Source organism: Callithrix jacchus, chromosome 8 (assembly GCF_049354715.1).
Source record: "Callithrix jacchus isolate 240 chromosome 8, calJac240_pri, whole genome shotgun sequence".
Lineage (NCBI taxonomy): Eukaryota > Metazoa > Chordata > Mammalia > Primates > Cebidae > Callithrix > Callithrix jacchus.
Genome location: NC_133509.1, coordinates 53164569 through 53187779, shown reverse-complemented (window position 1 = coordinate 53187779; position 23211 = coordinate 53164569). Strand labels below are relative to the sequence as shown.

At 39.0% G+C, this 23211-nt stretch overlaps 1 protein-coding gene across 12 annotated transcripts in view; it reads right to left on the bottom strand.

Annotated features, from left to right (window-relative positions):
* RYR3 (ryanodine receptor 3) overlaps positions 1 to 23211 on the bottom strand; it is a 572638-nt gene that overhangs the window by 391859 nt on the left and 157568 nt on the right. For all 12 annotated transcript variants that reach the window (XR_013521058.1, XM_054240576.2, XM_054240580.2 and 9 more), the window contains exon 2: positions 10379 to 10498. Coding sequence is in view for 11 of the 12 variants with exons in the window: in XM_054240576.2 (XP_054096551.1) it covers positions 10379 to 10498 (120 nt within the window). In the remaining variant the exon portion in view is untranslated. The remainder of the gene's footprint in view (positions 1 to 10378; positions 10499 to 23211) is intronic.

The following is a 23211-nucleotide window of genomic DNA, read 5'->3' as shown; positions in this document are numbered from 1 at the left end:
ATAACTGTTTGAAGTCACCAGGGAACAATCTAGAACTGAAAGGAATATGACTTTTTAAAGATAAGAAGCCAATCAGGTGCTATACACATTTAATTAAAATTTCTTATAAGGGTACTCTCCTGAAAATAGAATTCATGGGGAATAGAAACCAAAAAAAAGGCTTCTAGGAAGTAAGAGACCTGAGTCTGGGGCTACCAAAATGTCTGCAAATTGAGGAGGAAAAATGTTAACAAGGAGGAAACCACCATAGATGAATAAAACCCAAGATCAATATACAAACTCCCTTCAATTTGTTTGCCAACTCATAAGATATACAAGACAGCATTGCTGGAAGGCAACAGCCAAAATGCTAAGAATATGTAAAATTTTCAACAGCTACTTTTATTTCTGGAGTGTCAAAATTTGATTTTTAAGTCTGGCTATTTAGAGGGGCTTAGAAAATACCACAGGCTTTTCATTAAAACCCCAAAAGACTACATCAGGAGACCAGGAACAATACCTTAGAACTAAGGGCAAAACTAAAATGGAGCAAGCTGGCACAAGATCAAGGAGACGTACTAGGAATTTAACTGCCTACTATAATAAAAAATAATATTCCTCAAGGGGCAGACAACAGAAATCAGAATAACTATAAAATATCATCTATACTGTTCAGTGTAGAATTAAAAATTACTAAGTATTCAAAGAAATAGAAAAATGTGATTTTTAAACAAGAGCAAACCCAGTCATTAGAAGCAGACCTATAAACATTCAAGATGTTGAAATAGTCAAGGATTTAAATAGCTATTATAAATTTGTTAGTTAACTTAACAAAAAAAGGGAAGAATGGAAGAGGAAAGAGATAATGGAATGGGAGAAAGAATAATGGAGGAGAGAGAATAATATGTAAAACCTTAGAAATAAACAACGGGAGGATGGAGGCAGCAAACCACCTTGCCATGTATGTACCTATGCAACAATCCTGCATGATCCACACATGTACCCCAGAACCTAAAGTACAATAAAAATATATATTAAAAAAAGAAAAGAAATAAGCAAATGGAAACTTTAGAATTTAAAAGTAAACATCTGAAATAAAAAAATTCATTGGAGGGGGTTAATAGCACATGTACAGTAAAAAAGAGAATCAGGCCAGGTGCAGTGGCTCACTCCTGTAATCCCAGCACTTTGGGAGGCTGAGGCAGGTGAATGACCTGAGGTCAGGAGATTGAGACCAGCCTGAACAACATGGAGAAACCCCATCTCTACTAAAAATACAAAATTAGCCAGGCATGGTGATGCATGCCTGTAATCCCAGCTACTTGGGAATCTGAGGAAGGAGAATTGCTTGAACCTGGGAGGCAGAGGTTGTGGTGAGCTGAAATCACACCACTGCACTCCAGCCTGGGCAACAAGAGTGAAACTTCATCTCAAAAAAGGAAGGAAATAAAAAAAAATGCTGGAAATCAAAGGTAAAGAAAAAAACATTAAACCTTTCCAGAGGAAAAGATTTGTTACATACAGAAGAATGATGAAAAAATGAGAGCTAACTTTTCATCATAAACAATGGAGGCAAAAGGGTAATAAGATGCCATCTTCAAAGTGCTCCAACAAGAGGGGAAAAAAACCCTAAATTTTCTATCCAGAGAAAATCCTTCAAAAATAGGGACAAAATAAAGACATTCTCAGTGAAACGAAAGCTTGGAGAGTTTGTCTCCAGTTGACCTGAAGTATAAGAAACACTAAGGAACATCCTTTTGAAGGAAAATGCTACCAGGTAGAAATCTGGATCTCAAGAAAAAAGAGCACTGAAAATGGCAAATATGTTAATATTATAAAAGGTTATTTTTCCCCTTTATTAATATATTTAAAAGACCATTGACTTTTAAAACAAAAACAAGAATTTGCTACACATTTTATGATGGGTAAAAATAAAACCCCTGACAATAATAGCACAAAAGATATAAAGGAATTTGTATAAATATTAATGCAAGGGAAGCTGTGATAAACTAATGATTTATATTTTAATTGATAAAAAATATTCAAGACCACGTGTGGTGGCTCATACCTGTAATCTCAGCACTTTGGGAGGCCAAGGTGGGTGGATCACCCAAGGTTAGGAGTTTGAGATCAGCCTGGCCAACACGGCGAAACCCTGTCTCTACTAAAAATAAAAAAAAATTAGGTTGGCATGATGGTGGGCACCTGTAAGCCCATCTACTTGGAAGGCTGAGGCAGAAAAATTGCTTGAATCCAGGAGGTGGAGGTTGCAGTGACCTGATATCTCGCCATTACATTCCAGCCAGGGCAACAGAGAAAGACTCTGTCTCAGAAAAAAAAAAAAAGTATTCCAAAATAATACTAAGAGGTGGAGCTAAAAAGCCAACAGAGAAGACTAAATGACAACTTTATTTTTTTTTAAAGGCAAAAAAGGAGAAACAGAACAAAATCCAGAGGAGACAAAAAAATAGCAAGATGATAGACTAAAACCCAAGAACAGATACAATTATTACAATAAATGTAAATAAATAAAACATTCCAATTAAATAACAGAGATTGCAAAATGAGGTAGGAAAACAGTGCTTACCTATGTTGTTTATAAGGGACACATTTTAAATATAAAGATATAAATACATACATAATGCTAAAATGATGTGATGAAAAAGATATACCATATAAACAGCAAGCATAAGAAAGCTTATGGCTGTACTAATATCAAAGTATACTATAAGATCAAGGACAAACAGGACAATTTGATAATGACAAAAGGATCAATTCATCAGAAAAACCAAAAATTCTGAATATACATGCACCTAATAACAGAGCTTTAAAATATGTGAAACAAAAGTGACAGAACTAAAAAGAGACAAATCCTCAATCATACTTTTTAACACCTTCCTCTCAATACTTGACAAAACAAGCAGATAAATTTCAGTAAGGACATAGCAGATTTGAACACCACTATTGACCATCTTGACCTCCATAAAACCTACATCCAACAACTACAGGATACACAGTTTTTTCAAGACACCTGAACCATTCACCAACATAGACCATATGCTGGGTCATAAAATTACTCTCCATAAATTGAAAAAGATTGAAATGATATACAGAATGTTCTCTGAGCATATCAGAATTCAAATAAAATTCAGTAACAATGAAAACCTATACTCCACTGATTCACTGTTTAAAACATCCACTCGCTGATTAACATTTTCCATCTAACTTCCTCTGACTCTCCTTAATATTTTACCTTCTTTATTTATTTTTTTTTTTTTGAGATGGAGTTTTGCTCTTATTACCCAGGCTGGAGTGCAATGGTGCAATCTCGGCTCACCGCAACCTCCGCCTCCTGGGTTCAGGCAATTGTCCTGCCTCAGCCTCCTGAGTAGCTGGGATTACAGGCCCATGCCACCATGCCCAGCTAATTTTTTGTATTTTTAGTAGAGATGGGGTTTCACCATGTTGACCAGGATGGTCTTGATCTCTTGACCTCGTGATCCACCCGCCTCAGCCTCCCAAAGTGCTGGGATTACAGGCATGAGCCACCACGCCCGGCCCAATATTTTACTTTTAAAAGTCACAAATGTCCTCCCAACCTTTACATCCAGGCTTTCAAAAACTTAATTACTAAATTCAGTACATGGACAACTTAACTAATTCAATCAACATTTTCTGAGGACCTAATATATGTATGACCCTGTGCTGACACAAAAAGCTACTGCTCAAATATAGCACCTCTGTTGTACTAGGTACTGCTGTAAAGCATGTTACAATTTGGAACCTGTGTCATTGAATCTTCATAGTAATCCTATGAGATGGGTATAGTTTGAAGGATAAAGTAACTGAGGCAGAGAGAGGTAAAGTCATTTGCCCATGGTCACACAGCTAAGTGTTGGAGCCAGAATTACCTGTCAAGGCAGTCTGACTCCAGGGTCAAGTTTATTAAGCACTGTGCTATACAGAGCTACACAAAGTCCTTCATTTCAGTGCTCACAGACTGGTGGAAAGGCAGAAAAGTTAGATAAACTATTGTAAATCAATGTAGATGTTTTGCACCTGTCCTCCCCAGTCTTACCATGTCTGAGTACCTCTATCCCAATACAGAGTCACATAGTAATCCACCTTATATCCCTTTAGAAACTTACTTTGAAGAAAATATATGATAGTCTCATTTATATTGTAAAATATTAGCTGTAAAAAATTTAACACTTCTTTATGGCTCACTCAGAGCATTTGCATTTTACTAGTTCCTCTTTGATTTAAGCAAAATATATATTTCTAACTTAGCAATGGCAGTCAGTTATAGGACAAATGTAGAAAAGTTGTGGGAGGGGTATGGAGATGTACCCAGATATTTTTCAAGTCTAATTACATGGAATAATATGGCTTCTTTACCCTTATGTAAGTTGAATTAACAATACTCTTTATTTCTGAATATTACAGAAATTAGACAGTGATTCATGAAGTCACTTAACTTGGTTTAAAATCTTACACCTTTCTTCTCTGTAAATGAGGACAATATTTGCTTTGTAAAATCATAAAGAGTAAATGAAAACTGTAGGCACCCACAGCATTACTTGGGACATAGAATGTGATGCCTGGTAAATGTTAAAAAAAAAATCAAAATCTCAGCTTATACGTCTCTTGATATTACATGACAAGGGAGCTTTTTTTAAAGTAAGTTTCATAATAGCTTTGTCTTTCATAAGATCTCATGTCCATAGAGAATACTATGTGCTAACATCCATCAGAAGTTCGAAGAAGGATGTACAACCTCAGGATAAGCCTGTCTCTGCAGATCTTCAAAAACTTAATTTTTTAGGAGGAAACAATCTCTTTCTCAGCTAAAGAATTTAAAAATAAAAAAATAAGTTATTTTTAGCTAAAGACACAATGTTAATTTATGTCATCTACACAATGATGTTTGCACAATAGCTAATGTTTAATCCTAGGTCCTGAGTGCCTATATAACTCTCAGAAACAACAGCAGACTATTCCCCTTCATTCTCCAAACAGGAGGTGAAAACAATAAAAAGATTTCCCCTGGAAATTTCCAATTTGAAAATTGGATTTGAAAACTTTTTTTCAGTTTGAACAAGCCATGATCTGTAAGAAAGACAAAGTACTCCTCAAAAAAAGAGGTGGGACTTCATCGTTAGATACCTAGAACACCAAGGCTTTAGATGTGCCAGTGGCTTTTAAAGGGCATGGAGATAAATTGTTTTACTCCACCCATCTTAGTTTCTTCTGCCTTAAAATCAGTGTAACAAACCTTGGTCTGTATTTATTTTAAACAAAAAATAGTTCCCATATTCTTCCCATTTCTTGATGATAATCTACTATTAAGAAAGGTAGAAGTTGAGATTTGGAAGAGTATTGGGGTTCCAGATATATCTAACAAAGCTGCAATAGTTACGTAACTGTCATCATTGAAGATTACTGTGGGGTAAGTGTTACAACTTTTTTTTTATCCTTTTGCATGAGAGTTTGAACTTCAGTTAACTCTCCAGTTTTGTTCCCATGGCCACCTGATACAACTTGTATGTAAATTATGTTACCAGGGCACATTGCTTATGGTGGAAATGATCCCTCATGGATAGTGTGCATGTGGACTGGGAAGATTATCAATGCATATTTTAGAAGGGCATATCTTTGGAGTGCAGTGACTCTTGTAGCTGGGGTTGTCTTTTGTGGAGTCCTCAAAAGCTATGCCTGTGGAATTGTTACAGATATATTGGCTCCTGTGGAAAATGAGGCTTTGAAGCCATCATGCCTCTCACACCTGCCTAATGTGGACCCCTTCATCTCTTTGAACCTGAGCTGTCATCTGGGGATTGGAAATCCAGAAGCCAGCTCCTGAATTGCTATGGGGGTTTCTGCTGAAAATAGTGCTGGACACATCCCAACTGGCAAGCCATGGTTCCTGTCCTATGTCCTTCTGAGAAGACTGATGCTAAGTGGTCTACGAGAGTCTTATTAGTACAGATGTAAAGTTGAACCAAAGACTCTCACCACTCCCTTAAATGGACACTGCAGATACAAAATAGATGAGACCTAATATGAAGGACTAGAGGGGAAGTACTAAATTCCTGGTGCCTAGGAACACATTTTCTATTTAATAAAAAGGAAAATAAAGAAATATTTGCTATTGATAAAAATGAACAAGAAACATTTCCTCTCTCTTTTCCCTGGGTCTCTGGTTATAGCCCCTAGTCTTTTTTTTAAAAAAAAACAAAACAAAACAAGATACCCCTAAATTCATGGATCTTTGCTTATTTAAAAGGGAGCTGAATAATAGTGCTTGCACAATTAGTAGCAGTTTCTGGAGACCTTCAAAGTCCTGGGAGAGTCCCAAATGCTAAATAGTCTTCATGTGTACAGCAAGTGTTGATGATCGTATACTTATGCTCTTTATTCTTACATCCTCTCACTTAAATGATCCATACGATCTCCTTTGTTCCATATGATCTCCTTTTCTCAGGGTCACACACTAAGAATAGTTTTTGAGCACTTTATCTCTTTTTTCTCTGAGGTCTTTCTTCTCCATAGAATTCATCTCAGTTTTCTCTGAGTTTCAACTAGCTTGACTAGAAAAAAACACCCTTGACTAGAAATGCCCAAGGTCAGTGGTAGGCCATGTAGCCAGCTGAGAATTGTGCTTGATGTCTGTGCCTCATGCCCAGTGCCAGGCTCAGCAACATACCTCCTCACCTCACGGCATGACTTATGTTAGGGTCCAAGAACCTAAGAATGGCACAGCTGGTTAAGAAATTTGATGGTAGAGAATTAGGGCAACTATTTAATAATAAGGGAGAAGACAGACAGCCAAAAGGGAGGCTAGCATAGTTGCAAATGACTGCAGGAAAGAATGAAGCTCTCAGAACCTGGGTTCATCTAGCAGGCTGCTTCCAGGAATGGTGACAAGAAATTCTGAATATCTGCTCTATCCTTAGCTTGAGTTTGATCCTGCTTCTCTGTGAGAACCCTGGTGACGCACTTCCCTCATACTACATATAGAAGAGGCACACTCATGCAAGGATGGTGGATATGCCACCTGCAACAATTTGTGTATTATTTTGGGAAAGCAGTTTAATAGTGTTCATGCTTCTGACACCATTAATTATACTCCTCAATATTTACTCCAGAGAGTCAAAATAAGCCAAGAAAACCACATGCATATTTTTCTTTTTACCATTCACAAAGATCATATAACAATATGAAACTGGCTGAAATATTAAAGAAAAAACCCAAAACACAGAATGTCTGAATAACCAGTATGAGTACAACTTTGAAAACATACAAGTATATGTGGACATGAATGAAACAAATGAAAATAGTTATGACAAAGTGGTAATGAAAAACGAATGAAAGTAGTTGTGACAAAGTTGTAAAATTATGGAGGACACATCTCTCTTTTTAAAATTCTTCAGTCTCATCTTGTTTTAAATTTAGAATGAAAGATTAAAATAAGAACACTTAGTTAAGTGGATGTTAGGAAAGACATTTTCTCATCCCTGATACATCTATGAGTATATGGCTTATCGTTTCTATACCTGAGGGATACAAAGCATTCTCAGATTACAACACACAGTTGTTTCTCATCTGGCTTGGGTAAAACAATGATAAATACAGAGCCATGTTTATAGAATTATCTAATTTGATAGTTAGATGAATTTATAATTCCAAGACTTTCATTCTAAACTCAAGATTTTGTAATTTCAGGGACTGATCCATGATCTTTCTGCCTTTTATACAAAATCAGACCTTGTAAGTCAAAAGGGATAACAATATTATACTTAGTATTACTATCAACTCTAGCTATTAAGTGCACTGTATTAGTTCACTACTATGTGCCATATATATATATATATATATATAATTTCTCTTTATTTTCACAGTCTTCCTGAAAGGTAATTAGTTTTCCTTATTTTAAAAAACAAGGAACTAAGTCCCAGTTTAAATACCTTGTGCAATATGAAATCATACTAACCAATTGTTATATCAAGCTTACAATGCACGAGGCAATTTACTAACTCTTTTAATCCTAAGAGTAATCTTATAAGGTAGTTACTGTTAAATTCCCATTAAGAAGATGAGGAAACTCAGCTCAGAAAGGTGAGGTACCTTGTCCAAGGTCCTGGTTTAGCCAGCAAGTAGTGGAGACAGGATTTCAACTCTGACAGTCTGGCTCAGAGCCTGTGCCCTAAAGCAGGGTCCCAATCCACAGGGCCATGGTTCCTGGCCTGTTAGGAATGAGGCTGCACAGCAGGAAGTGAGTGAGCATTACTGCCTTAGCTCCGCCTCCTGTCAGATCAATGGCAGCATTTGATTCTCATAGGAGCACAAACCTTAATGAGAACCGTGCATGCAAGAGATTTAGGTTGCACACTACTTATGAGACTCTAATGTCCCGTGATCTGAGGTGGAACAGTTTCATCCTGAAACCATCTTCCACCATCTGTGGAAAAACTCTCTTCCATAAAACTGGTCCCTGGTGCCAAAAAGGTTGGGAACTGTTGCCCTAAAACACTGCCCTACACCATACTTGATAAATGACTAGAAAAGGATACCATTTGTTTTCTAATTTGGGTCAACACACTTTCCACTGCATCTTCCTTCACCTCATTTGCAAACATGAGTGACTGACTTGTCCATTGTCATATGAGTCGTTCATGGTTGAGAATTAACTTCTTGACTTCTAATCTAATGATCTTCCTATTATCCCAGAATGCCGGAAATGAAAAAAAAATCTAGCTAAGAACAGAAGCAAATGAGAAAAGACCTTAGGAAAATCAAGTCTAGCTGGGCATGGTGGTGCATGCCTGTAATCTCAGCTACTCAGGAGGTTGACACAGGAGAATTGCTTGAACCCAGGAGGCGGAGGTTGCAGTGAGCTGAGATCTGCCATTGCACTCCAGCATGGGCAACAAGTGCAAAACTCTGTCTCAAAAAAAAAAAAAAAAAAAAAAAAAAAAAAAAAGGTAAAAATCTTCCTTGTCTCTCTTCTATCCCGTTTATTTTCATGGGACTCTGGTTCATGTCTGTTCTTATGGATCAATGACCTATATGGGAGTGAGAAGCAGTGATGTACAAGAGGGGCTTCTGGGGTACATGGCCATCACCCTGGACATCTGGTGTTCCAGGTTTTAGCCAAACTCTCTATACGTCAGTGTTGTGCATGTTTATGTGGGAATGGCATGCCAATAGGTGGGTCTTTTGAAAAATGTTACCAATTTCTGATTTTTGCTTTTTTAAAAAAAAGAAAAGAGAAAAACTGAGCTTAGAAGGTGTGATGGTAGGTTTGTGTCAACTTGGCTAGGCCACAGTGCCCACTTATTCAGCCAAATGACACTATAGGTTTTGATGTGAAGGTATTTAGTAGATGTAATCAATATCTACAGTCAGTTAACTTTAAGTAAAGGCTATTAGCCTTGGTAACTTCAGTGTGCCTCACCCAATCAGATGAAGGCCTTCAGAACAACTGAGATGTCCTGGAAAATAAGAAACTCTACCTCAAGACTACAGCACTAACTCCTGCCTGAGTTTCCAGCTTACTGATCTTAACTACAGATTTCAGTCTCACTAGCCCCTACAAATGTATGAGCTAATTTCCTAAAAGAAATCTCTATACACTTATCTACTTACCTACCCACCCATGCACTCACCCATCCACCCATCCACCCATCATCCATCCATCCATCCATCCAGTCGGCTTTGTTTCCCTGGGGAACCCGAATGGATATAGAGGTTTTCCCAGGACTGAAAGGCACTACAAGAATGCTGAGCACATGGATCCATTTGACACACACATGATGAAAAGCAGAAACAGCTTGAAAACAGAAAAAGAAAAGTTCTGCTGAAGAGACATGGCATTATTGCCACCATGCAGGCAGGGACCAGTGCAAACATTACTCTCTGCCCTCGTGTCACAGCGGGCAGGAAGTTACGACAATCTCAGTGCAGTCAGAACTGAAAGGGGTGTGCTCGCTGTGAAACATAGGCTCAGGCATCTGTGAGTCCCTGTAGCAACAGAATGACAGCAGGGAGTAAATAACATGCACTCATATTTCTAGGAATTAACAGAAACAGAAAAGAGTTCTGGGAGTATTAAGAGGATCTCCTCGGTCATCGTTGACAGTGAGCTCAAAGCCTCCCCAGAGACCTGGACAACAATGACAGGCAAAGCATCTCTAATTCTTCATAGAGCTCTAAGGTTCCTACGTCAATTCCTGTGCTTGCAGAGAGTTATGGTTTTAACCAGATCTGCTTCTCATTTTAAAAATAAACATGTCCTTTCAAATGTCGTCCTCACCACCACCTCCCAGCAGTATCTCCCCTAAATGACTATGTCACATGCCAAGTTGGAGGAAGGTGCAGGGCAGACAACTAATCTCACCTTGGCTTCTGAAGTGGGTTCCAAGAAGCACAGGCGATTCCCAAGTCCCTCGGCTGCAAGGCAGAACTTCCTCTGCTCCTTGTGAATTGTGGCAATGCACTGGAGTACCACTTCATCCTCCTGCCGGGAGAAGAGAAACCCAAACATGAGTAAGGGGAACTGCTGAGCCAGGCTCTGAGTCACCTTGCTGTACCTGAGTCAGGTAAGCTGCCAATCCCTGAAGGCCATGTGCGTTTTTATTTTTAAACCTGATTATGGAAGGAGATTGTCTATTCACAGGGCATCACTGAGCATCTAGCATAGGTCAGAACTCTACTTAATCCTGGAGTGAGGTCAGTGGGGGCAAGTGCACATACAGCATGAGCCTCATTTCTGAGAGCTGTGCAAAGCATATGGGCTAGGTGAGCTGATGATTTCAACACTGGGCAAATATGACAGCAAATTTATACTACCTCTCTAAATATAGAACAGTAAGATGTGATTGAGGGGAACAGAGAATACAGACGAGATCAGAGCGAGGGTGTTGGGGTTTCAGGTTGTGGAAGAGGCAAAGTACATTTTGTTGGAGGTAGGAAGTGTATGTTGTGGGCCAGATATTTGCCAGAGATGGTAGAGAAAGATGTGGAGGGTGAAGGAGATGGGTTTTAGACTCACAGAAAAGGAATATTAAGGAAGCACTGAAGATCAGGTAAAAGGAGTAGGAACTGAAGGTCAAGCAGAAGAACTGCTCTGAATTCCCAAGGAGTAGACCTCCCCCCTAAATATCAATCTCAAAAGCAGCCATCCTAAAATTTCAGAGGCCCTGAAAAGAGTCAGCCCTCCATCTACACCTATATGTTCACTTCTTGTACAACCCTCCCTGAGGTGGAGAGGAAAACAGTTTCCTTATCAATCCGTCTGTTCCTGTCCCTCCTATTTGTCAGGCCATGTCCCTAGTCACTACCACATGACTTTGGATTTCAAGCACCAAACAGATTTCCAGGTGTGGTTAAGTTACAGAAGTAGCGGGAAAAGAGGGGGAAAATAGAGCCTCCCTCCTTCTGAGCATCCGCCCATCCACTGCCCCATCTCGCCTCCATGTCCCTCAGTGTCAGAAATTATCTTGAAGTGTTGGAAAGACAGATTATGTAGAAATCATTTTTCTTAAACTGTGGCTGGAATGTGCCTACAAAATGAAAAAATAAAATGGTCCTACCAGGTGAGAGTGTGAAGCGATTCACTATTAACAGACCCCTACAAAGATGTCTGCTTCTGCCCAGAGATAGGTGAGGGTCTACAGGGGAAGGTGAGAAGCCAGAAATTGTAGATATATGAAAAGAAGACTGGGAAAGAATAGCTCCGCAGTTTTACTAGCACTGAAATATCACTGTTCATTATCTAAGTGAGTCAGAAACAAATTCAGGAGTCTCTGCTTACGGTAAAGTCAGAATTCATGGTCTACATTTTAAATGAGACTGAAGAAAACTCCAGAATATCACTGCTTTAAAAGTGAGGGTTTAGTGAAATCTCTTAAGATAACGAAATTTTTCCCCAGGTGGAATGTGCCCCCAGATCCCATATAACCAGGGGTGATCTGATTCTCCTAATGGCATTGGCAGTGGGGGCGCACTCTTAGCTGCCAAGATAACTGAGCTGTGCTGCTTGTGTTGGAAAGCAGGGGCCATGGATGTTAAATGACCAGCAGTGCAAGATGCAGTACTCAAAACTTAACATTCACACCTAAACCAAGAACACACCTATTGAGAAATATTTAAGTATCTCCTCCATCCACATTGAACCAGAAAAAGAAAGAAACAAAAAACAAACTCCCCCCAAAACTTAAACACCACCACCACCACCTCTGCCCAGGAATCTAGATATCATAGAATTGTAATTATGGATTTTTTACAAAGGCAAGAGAGTTGACAGTTTTCCCATCAATGTGTGCCTTTGAGGTTCTCTTTTCAAGATCTCAATTCCCTCTCCCTCTCTATCCCCAGGTGCCCAAACCACCAAGGCCTTGACCTTGCACTAGCTGCCTTGGGGTCTCCCCATTTGTCTTCTGAAATTTCCCTGTCCTATAAGTCACATCCTTCTAACCCAAGCTACCAAGAAACTAATGCAAAACCTGCTCTGATTTAATCAATAGCCATTTGCAGAACAGCAACCCCACACCCATGTGTTCCTAGGTTGGTGCTTTGGTGACACACACGTAGATATGGGACTCTGGGCTGAAGAGATGCTTCTCCAAACAATTTCTACAGTTTCTCACATTCTGTCTGGAACCTTCTGCTCAACCATGCTCACCTGGCTACAGACACCACCTGGAGTGGCAGCCTGCACCTGCCTTTGCTTCATATAGCAGTGATTATTTCCATAAACCTTCAATAGACAGACATCTGGAGCCGCTGAGTACCTGACACTGAAATCTTTGCACTGAATTCCATTTGGAATTATGAGATGAGTTAATTCAACCCATCTGATTACTACTCTTGCTCCCGAGTAAAATACAGAACACAAGCTCTCCATTTAGAGCACAAGCCTTTCTTCATTCTTGTACTGGTTTGTACTTTCTCCCCTAGAATTATCCTCCCTCTTTTTTTTTGCCCACTTTGCTTTAAATTAGATCTGCGCATTGCTGAAGGATGTCATTTCCAAGGAAGCCCCCTTACTTGAAGGTTGCAAATTCTTTCACATTTTGTATCTTCTTTCCCTGGAAGCTTACCTTCTTCTTACATGCCCCAATGCCAAATTTGGACCTTACTATTTTACCCATGTGCAAACACTCTTTGCTTTTGAAGTATGTGATAGCTACTCTCCACATCTTCTTTGGCAACCTGTGAAAATCCTGGCTACTACTGCTATCATTTATCTGACTCTTAATGACAATCAGAAAGTCTGATAAAAATTTGTGTTAGTCAATACATTTGTATTAAATGCAAATTAATACAAATGCAATAGTACATTTATTGACTATGCTGCAATGACAGGAAGCATACTATGAGATGCACAGGTTTTATAAGGTAAGACCCACTAATACTGTAATAATGGAATTGTGGGCTGCAAGGCCATCTCACAGCCTTCCTCCACTCTACTTTTGCTACCAACCCAAGTAACTTCAGGGTTTATGCAGACATCTGTTCAAAGTAAACACCTGACCTAATGATTTCTACTGTTTTAGTAACACACTATGATGAACCTTCCATGTCATAACCTAGAATTATCCCATTTCTAAAATTCAAAACTGGACTATTCAACTTTACAGACCCATTTTCTCTCTTGCTTTCACATTCCTTACTTTCACTAGATTTGCTCTACTTTATTAAGACTTCCAGTTCCTACAAGGCACTCTCATCTCCATTATTTCCTCTTTCTCAAGAAAACTTGATTTTTTTTGATAGAGAAAATATTATAACTTTAGGGTTTTGTGTCATGATAAATTTATGATTTCCAGGTAACTTATTTTCAGCTTGTTTCAACTCTATCTCACTGGAGCAAGACCACAAAAATTTCCCTTTTTCTGTAGGCGTCAGAGCAGATTCAACTCTGTCAACATAAAACAACCACACCTCTCATCTTTAAGAGAAATAGAAACAAAATGAAGAGAAGAAAGTACTAAGAGGGTGAAGTAATAAGTAACGGTGCTGGGGGCTGGAGGAATACTAAGACCTTTCAAACCCAGAGTCTGTCTTACAAGAGTGCGATTCTCTTAGTCTTCAGGAAATAATGTCTTTAAGATCACATGGTTTCCTGCTTTATAACAAATAAGCCTAAATATCTCTGCCTGGATTTTAAGTTGCCCATAGTTGAGTTCTACCTGACACCTTTAGTTTTGTCTCTCCTTCATTCCTATTGCCTTCCTATCTCCCAAATAAGTCATGTCCAGGCTCCCTAAAATGCTCCTTCTTGAAACCCCTCCAATCCCGTATTCGTCTCCCTATTCTTCTAATCCTCCTACCCTTATGATGGATCCTCCTTATCTCTATTTTCTTCTGCCATACATAAACATAAGGGATTGCTCAGGGATTGATCTGTCATTTTCCCTTGGCAATCTCATTCTTCAGGCTTCCTGCTTTACTTCTGAGGAGCTGTTACATAGTCTGTACCTCCGACCTGGTGGCACTAAACCTCCATTTAGTTTTATCTGTAGACTCACCAACACTTCAAACCAACATGTCCTGGTGCACTAAAAGGCTTAATTTTCAGTCTACCCATCCTTTTATATTCCCCAAATGGCATATCCAACCTCTGGGCAGCCTCAGATTGCACATCATTATCTCCTATCTCTGAGTCCTCCGTCTTTCCAGTATCACAGCAAATGGGCTGGTACTGGTAGGAGGAGAGACTGCAGATCTCAAGACCAAGACAAGGTTATTACAAGACCCAAAGCATTCTTCCTTAGTCTGTTACCAGATGCATAGCTCTGACCTTATTTTCCTACTGAAAGTCCTTATTCTCTCTACTGTTCACAAAACAAAAACTTCTTGACCTAGTATCTGAGGAACTTCCACATTTCCAAACTATTTGTGTTTCAACTTCTTCCCTGTAGCCTTGGGTTTCCCTATTTCCATGCCTTTGATCATGAAATCTCTAATATTAAAGCTGCCTTCATTTGCCCTAGTTTCACTTATTCATATATTATCTATCCTTCTAAGCTTAGCTTAAATGCCACATTCTTTTATGAAGCCCAAGTAATCTCTCCTGTCTCTGAATTTCCATAGCAATATCACCTTACTCTGCATTATTACTTACATGCATGCCTTCTCCCCAACTATGTTTTAAAATGGCCAACATTTGCTGATCCCTATGTGACAGGCACCACGCTTTATACACAATAACCCATTTAAGCTTCACATCAACATTACGTAAGCAGTATCATTTGTCTTCATTTTACAAATGAGGAAGCCAGCATAGGGCAGTTATGTAACTTGCCTCAGGTCTCATGGTGGCAGGCGGCAGAGCCTGGTATCTAATCCAGGAAGTCTGTATTGATGCACTTGCTACCACTACTTCCAGCTGACTGTGTGCCCCTCAAATGCAGGACCACATCTGATTCTCATTTCTACCTATCATGATACTCACTATTGTGGTATATGATGCATATTATGCACCAATTATAATTTATAGAATGGGTATGTTTTTACCTCATAACCCTATTTAAGTATAAACTCTATTAGAGCAGAAAACTTTCGCTTTCCCATCCAAGCTGGAAACATAGTATGTTTTATAAAAATGTGTTAATTAATTGGGATATAGACTCAGATTACAAGAAATTTCCCTACTCTCACCCATATAACAGGGTGACTTTCATTGATGAGTCAGAACTGAATAATCAAATAAAAAGAGAACAGATGCTGGCATTTAAAATGAACCAATAATGAGGCTTTGGAGTCCATAGCATCTATTTCTTAATTACTGTTATTAATAACGTTATCAGCTATTCATTCAGCGCTTCTATGCCAAACACTATGCTGACATTTCCCCCTAAATTAAATTAACCATCACAATACCACAATCATTTTAAGAATGGGAAAACCAAAACTCAAAGGAGTTAGGTTAAATTTAATAACAGTGACTATTTAATGACCAGTCACTATGTGCCACCATGTTATAGTATCTCCATTTAATCCTTTCATTCACTCTGTAAGGTAGGTGCTAATATGTCCTCTATTTGATAAAGTGGTTAAGAAAGGTTAAGTCACTTGCCCAGTGCCACACAGCTTGTAAGTGACAGATGCAGACCTTAAGTCCAGGACTGTCTGAATCAGGAGTCAGTTCTCTTTATCATGGTGCCAAACTGGCTCTCTTACTCTAAGAGACTGACCTTAGCAATAGGTATGAATTAATGTCTAATTCTAAAGCCCACGGTGACGGTGTTGACAAAAATAGATGCACTCAGTCCTATCACATGATCAAACCACACTGAAACGTAACCACATCACAGAGCACAAGGCCTAAGAGAGCAGCCAGAGTGCCAAAAAATAAAAATAGAAACAACAATAAAACAAGATTTGTCTATCCCCCACGACTACAACACTGGAAGGGGTAAATATTAGCCCAAAATTTGCTGCAAAGGGAGAAAAATGATGAAAATCCAAGTTGTATCATATGTCAGCCTCCCTCCAAGCTACGTGGTTCACACACGCCAGCTATTCCTGTCATGGATTCAGCTTGTGGTGGTGCTGAGTGATTGTCCCTGAACGAGGATATATAGCCTTCAACTCTCTTTGCTTAGATTTCACATTGTCACAGGTCATCTCTGACAAAGTCAGGTTCTTTCTACCATCCTCTGGCCAAAGAACTTTGAACCTGAAAATGAATGGAGCTATTTTATCCTTACAGCTTTCTTTCTTATACCTTGGCTCCCAGCCTGAGGGCCAGAACAATAGAGAGCCATCTTTGCTGGCTCTAAGCTGATGGTTGGCGTACCTTGGCTCTCCTGCTTGTCTATGGGTCACTTGTGAAGAACTCTCTGGAACAAAACAAAATGGCTGACAGTCCTATTTAAGGTAGATCACCAGGCAGCTGATGACAGCCCTATAGTTAGATCTGCACATCACCTGTACTGAGCAGCTCATGACCAAGAGCACGTGGGACAGAGTGCCACCCAGCAGATTTCATGTTTAAGTGCAGACATTTACTGCAGAGGAAAATCCATAACTATGTATTGCTTTAAAAGGGAAGATGTTTCCTACCTACTCATCTCAAACATCAGACACTATTTTAGGAAACTGATAAAGTTAGAGCTACTTTCTAAATATATGACAGAAATGGGTGTGAGCTTATTCTAAGACCTTACCCCAAAGCCTTTCTTAAATGAAAAATAAATGGGCTTTTTGGAATGACAAGACCACACACAGATTATTTCACAAGAATTAATGATATGGTCATTTACTTGTATATTCTAATTAGCAACCATTTGGACTATTTACACCCTTCAGTTCTAGGATCTTTAGTGACGGGAGCCTCTCGTTTGTCATAAATCTTCAGTGCCTAAAATAGTACCTGGAACTGAGTATGAAAAGCACAAATATTTGTGAATTCAATGAAATAATTTTATCTTCTGAAAACAACTAACCATATTAACAAATATGCTTATGTACAAAAATTCCAAAATAAAGCTCCTTCTTAAAGGAATCTATGATACCCTGTTCACTTCCACAGTAGCCCATGAGACACAGAAATACTCTTAATATCATTTTGAACACATTGTGAAAATAAAGGTTACAGCTTGAAGAACAACAACGAGTCCCATGTCCGGTTCTCAGATCTCCTATCTCCTGCAGCAATGCTTGAGTTTTTGTTGTTACAACTGCCTGTTTTGGTTTCTGGTTTCATTATCCCTTGGATATTTCTTATTGTCTAAAAATGTGTCAAAAGTTAGTGATAGCTACCCATCTCCAGTTTCTTACTTATTGTTAAAAAATACAATAAAATGGAAATTTCAGTATACCAAGAGACAAACTGACAGACTTATTTATCTTTCTTTTTTAAAATACTCTCTTCATTTGGCTTGCAGGATACTATTTTTACTATTCACTAGCACCTCATTCATAGTCTCCTTGGTTGGCTTCTCCTCATTTTCTTCTCTCTACTGCTAGAGTGGTACTCCAGGACCAGTCTTCAGAGTTCTCTCTTCTTTACCTGTACTCTGCCCCTTGTTGATTCCATTTGGTTACATGGCTTTAAAAAACAGGCGTATTTTAAGTGCTCCCAAATTTGTGCCACCACATTAAACCTCTTCTCTGAACTCGACTTGTGTCTCCAGCTGCTACTGAACATCTCCACTTGGATGTCCAATAGGCATGTCAAGCTGACTATGTCCAAAATCAGATTGCTGAGTATCTCCCGCACACGTGTTCCTTTTGTAGTTTTCTTTATTTCGGAACATGGCAACTCCATTCTCTGGGGTTGCTCGACTGAACGGAGGGAAGAGAAGGACAGATGAAGAAAGGAAAGGAGGAAAAGAGAAAAATCTTGAGATCATGTGATTCCCTTTTCTTACCTCACAACCACACCATCCACAAATTCTTCTGATTCTACTTTTAAAACACAAGCAATTGTATCATCTTTTATCCTCTTTACCACCACCACCTAGCTCAGCCATCATCTCTTGTTACAAGTATTGTAATCACCTCCAAACTTGTTTCCCAGTCACTTTTCTCCTCCATACAGTAGCCAGAGTCTTTAAAAAACTTGAGATGGCTGGGCACGGTGGCTCACACCTGTAATCCCAGCACACTGGGAGACCAAGGTGGGTGGATCATGAGGTCAGGAGTTCAAGACCAGACTGGCCAACATGGTGAAACCCCGTCTCTACTAAAAATACAAAAATTAGCTGGCCATGGTGGCTCATGCTTGTAATCCCAGCTATTGGGAGGCTGAGGTAGGAGAATTGCTTGAACTGGGACCCAGGATGTGGAGGTTGCAGTGAGCTGAGATCGCGCCACTGCACTGCAGCCTGGGCTACAGAGTGAGACTCCATCTCGAAATACATACATACATATATACATACATACATACATACATACCTGAGATTACATCATTTTACTACTTGAAAGCCTCTAATTACTTTCCATATTACTTAAGGAAAAGGCAGAACTCTCATCTTACTATGGCCTACAAGGTCCTAAAAAAATGCCTGTCTTGAAATGCAAAGCAAAACCACAGTGGATACCATCTCATACCTGTTAGACTGGCTATTACCAAAAAGACAAAAGCTATCACCTGCTGGTGAGGATATGGAGAAAAGGGAAACTTTGCATGCTGGGTGTACACTGAAAACCATTGCCTGGGAGGGACTGTAAACTAGTATAGATGTTATAGAAAACAGTATGGTGGGCATTCAAAGAATTGAAAATATAACTGCTATATGATGAATCAATCCTGCTTCTGGAGATATGTGTGTGTGTGTGTGTGTGTGTGTGTGTGTGTGCGTGCGCGCATGTGTGCGAATCTGTGTGTGTGTGTATATATGTATATCTAAAGAAAATCTGATTAACAAACAGATATGTAACTCCCATGTTCACTGTAGCACATTCACAATAGCCAAGATACAAAAACAACCTAAATGTCCATTGACAGATGAATGGATAAAGACAATGTGGCAAACACATAGTGAAATATTATTCAGCCTTAAACAGAAGGACATCCTGTCATTTGCAATAACACAAATGTTATTGGATCCTGGATGGCATTATGCTAACTGAAATAAGCTATGTGCAGAAAGACAACTACTGCATGATCTCAATTTTTGTTGGATCTACAATAGTCAAATTCATAGAGAATGGTGGTTGCCAGAAACAGAGGGGATGGGGACAGTGGGAAGATGCTGGTAAAGGGTAAAATGTTTCAATTATACAAGGTAAGTTCTGGAGCTCTAATGTACAGCATGGTGACTCTAGTCGACAACATTGCATCTTATACTTGAAATTTGCTAAAAAGATACATGGTAAGTGTCCTTATCACACACACAAGAAGGTAAGTATGTGAGGTGGTGGAAATATTCATTAGCTTGATCATGGTGATCACTGCACAATGTATATCAAAACATCAACTTGATACCTTAAACAAAAACATATCAATTAAACATTATTTATATAAAAATATTTACATTATATATTAAAATACATATTATCTACATTTTATATATATGATATATACAGATAAATGTACATATATATGTCCATCTCCCTACAATCTCTCTTCTGTAACTCTCTTGCTTGCTTGGTTTCAACTATACCGGCCAGCTCCTTAGAGATCAAGTTTTTGAAGTATTATCCTCCCTCAAACCCTTGGTACTTGCTGTTCCCTTTATGCAGAATGTTCTTCCCCCACTTACCTGTAGGGTTCCCCGCCTCACTTTCTTTAGGTGTCTGCTCAAATGTCACCTTGTCGGATAGGCCTTCCCTAATCACCCCACATAAAATTGTAATTCCATTTTCATGTGGCACTTCCTTTCTTGCTTAATATTGTTTTTCAACTAGCATTTACCCTCTAACAATACATTTCTTAGCTCTCTCCTCTTTATTAGAATGTAACCTTCATTCATATTATTCTGTTCACCATTGTATACTCAATGCCTGAAACAATGCCTGGCATATGGAAGGCAATTAGAGAGTCCCTGAAGGAAAGATTAGTCCTTTAATTCTTACTAAATACAGTGCCCACAAAAACCTGGGAATTCATTACATTCTTTTATTCTTTTTACTGAAAGTGTCCTAACAGCCTTTGTTCTCAGCTGGAACTGTTTGCTTAAGTGGACTGACAGAAGAGGCACCCACAGCTTACAGGGTCCTTTGGGATTCAGGAACAGGAAGTAATGTTGTATTTCCTTTTTACAACTTTTCCCATTACCAAGAAGGCAGAGGTTGGAGTTTGATCATAAAATCTATTCAGCCTCCCATGGCTTGTTCCCTTTAAAACTTGCAAGGGAGAGCAAAGGAGAAGGCCTTTCCCTGAACTGATTAGGGAGATGTAGCAGCATACAGGCATTAGGGTTTACATATGCAATTAATTCTCTCTAAGGCATAACATGCTACTGTGTAACATGGAAGAATGCAGTGACCTATTACCTATGACATTTTCCCCAGAAATAATAATCAATTTGCTTAAATTTTCTGTTCTCATAGGATGAAAAAATAATGATTTAGTGCTACCCAGGGAATTTCAGGTCCCACAGAAGGATTTTTTAATAAAAGTGTTTGTAACACTGATATTCTGAATATATCTCTCCCACCCAATCAGAACACATCAGGGGAATGACCACACCCAAGTACAGCTATGGAGAAGAATGAATGGGAGGAATCTAAAATACTATAGCAAATCATAATTTTTACTCTCTAACCTCAGAGGTAGCAAGGGTTGTTAGTAATAAAGCTATGGCAGGAAAATTTTGGTCTCTGGTTCTAACATTGTTCTGAATTATTTTTTTTTTTTGAAACAGGGTCTCACTCTGTTGCCCAGGCTAGAGCATAGTGGTGTGATCACAGTTCACTGCAGCTTCGACCTCCTGGACTCAAGCAGTCCTCCCACCTCAGCCTCCTGAGTAGCTGAGACTACAGGCAAGTAAATTTAAATTACTTAAATTTCTCATGTTCCTATCATAAATGTTGTTGAGTTTGTGGCTGTGTCTCCATCTTAAGACGCACTCTAAGCACTGTGGCCCCAGAAAGACAGAAGAGCATCTAAGTCTGAGGCTATCATGACAGTATTGAGAGACCCTAACAAGTTGTGCAATGGTATCTGTGTTTGTATGTTATCAGATCTACGGTATCTGCATTTGTATGTCATTAGATCTATTCTTTATTTTTAAGTAAATTTATCTTCCTGCTTATTATTGATTCTGGAATCCTTGGCTATTGAGTTAAGACATAATGCCTTCCCTGAGCCATACAAGTGACCTATGACAACCCACCTACTTTTATTTATTTATTTATTTATTTATTTATTTAAATTGCATTTTAGGTTTTGGGGTACATGTGAAGAACATGCAAGATATTTGCATAGGTACACACATGGCAGTGTGATTTGCTGCCTTCCTCTCCTTCACCTATATCTGGCATTTCTCCCCATGCTATCTCCCCAACTCCCCACCCCCTGCTGTCCCTCCCCTATTCCCCCCAACAGACCCCAGTGTGTAATACTTATGCTCAGGGGAGAGGCCCACAGTAGATCCACTTTTGTTTTGGGGAAATAACTAACTTATTTAGATTCTTTCTACTTGTATTGCCTCATACAGGGTGCTTTCTGAAAAATTTCCCTTTAACCTTTGTAGAAAAAGTAAACAAAACTAAAATACTCAGCACATAGGACATTCTTTGAATATCCTGTATGTGCATATCCACTGCAATTTACTGACAGATGTTGTAAAATCTGAAGCAACAACTAAATATACAGCAATTTCCATACAAAATCTAATAACCAGGCAATACCATCTTTTCCAAAAAAAGATGCTATATGAAGTTAATAGATGTTAATACAATTTATGGGCTAACTTTTAGAAGGTTAAATCTTTGGAAACAGGTCACTTACAGGCAAAAGAAATGTTTTCATAATTTAATGGTACATATATGTCCTATGAACCGTCATGTCCAAGACTAGTTTCTTTAAAAAGAAAAATTAGAAAAACAAAAGCCAAAACAAGGCTGGGCATGGTGGCTTATGTCTGTAATCCCAGCACTTTGGGAGGCTGAGGCAGGCAGATCATCTGAGGTCAGAAGTTCAAGACCAGCCTGACCAAAATGGAGAAACACCATCTCTACTAAAAATACAAAATTAACCAGGTCTGGTGGCACATGCCTGTATTCCCAGCTACTTAGGAGGCTGAGGCAGGAGAATCACAAACCTGGGTGGTGGAGGTTGTGGTGAGCTGAGATTGCACCATTGCACTCCAGCCTGGGTAACAAGAGTGAAACTCCATTTCAAAACAAACAAAAAACAAAAAACTTCCAGTTTTTTCCAGTTCCATTCACAACTAAATCATGCATTCATTCAAGAAATATCTGTGTTATGGTATTGGATATGGTGGCGAACAAGGCAGGCATGGCACCCACCTTCGTGGAGGTCATATTTTAGGTGGATAAAGAGCCCATCTTATACATTAGCTCAGACAGGCTTGGGGTTGCACTTGTTTGCAGAGATGACGACATAATTCAGGACCAGAAGAATCTGAGTAAGACAGCAGGAAGAATACAGGGATGTTTGGGCTACTTTTTCCTCTTTCCTGACAAGTTTTCTGACCCAGGCTGAGCTGCTGTAAGCAAATGTTTCCATTGGAAAACTTACCCTTTAATGCTGCAACTCTTATATTTCTAATTTAATTCCCCTTTCACTAGAATGTTTAGGCTTAGAAG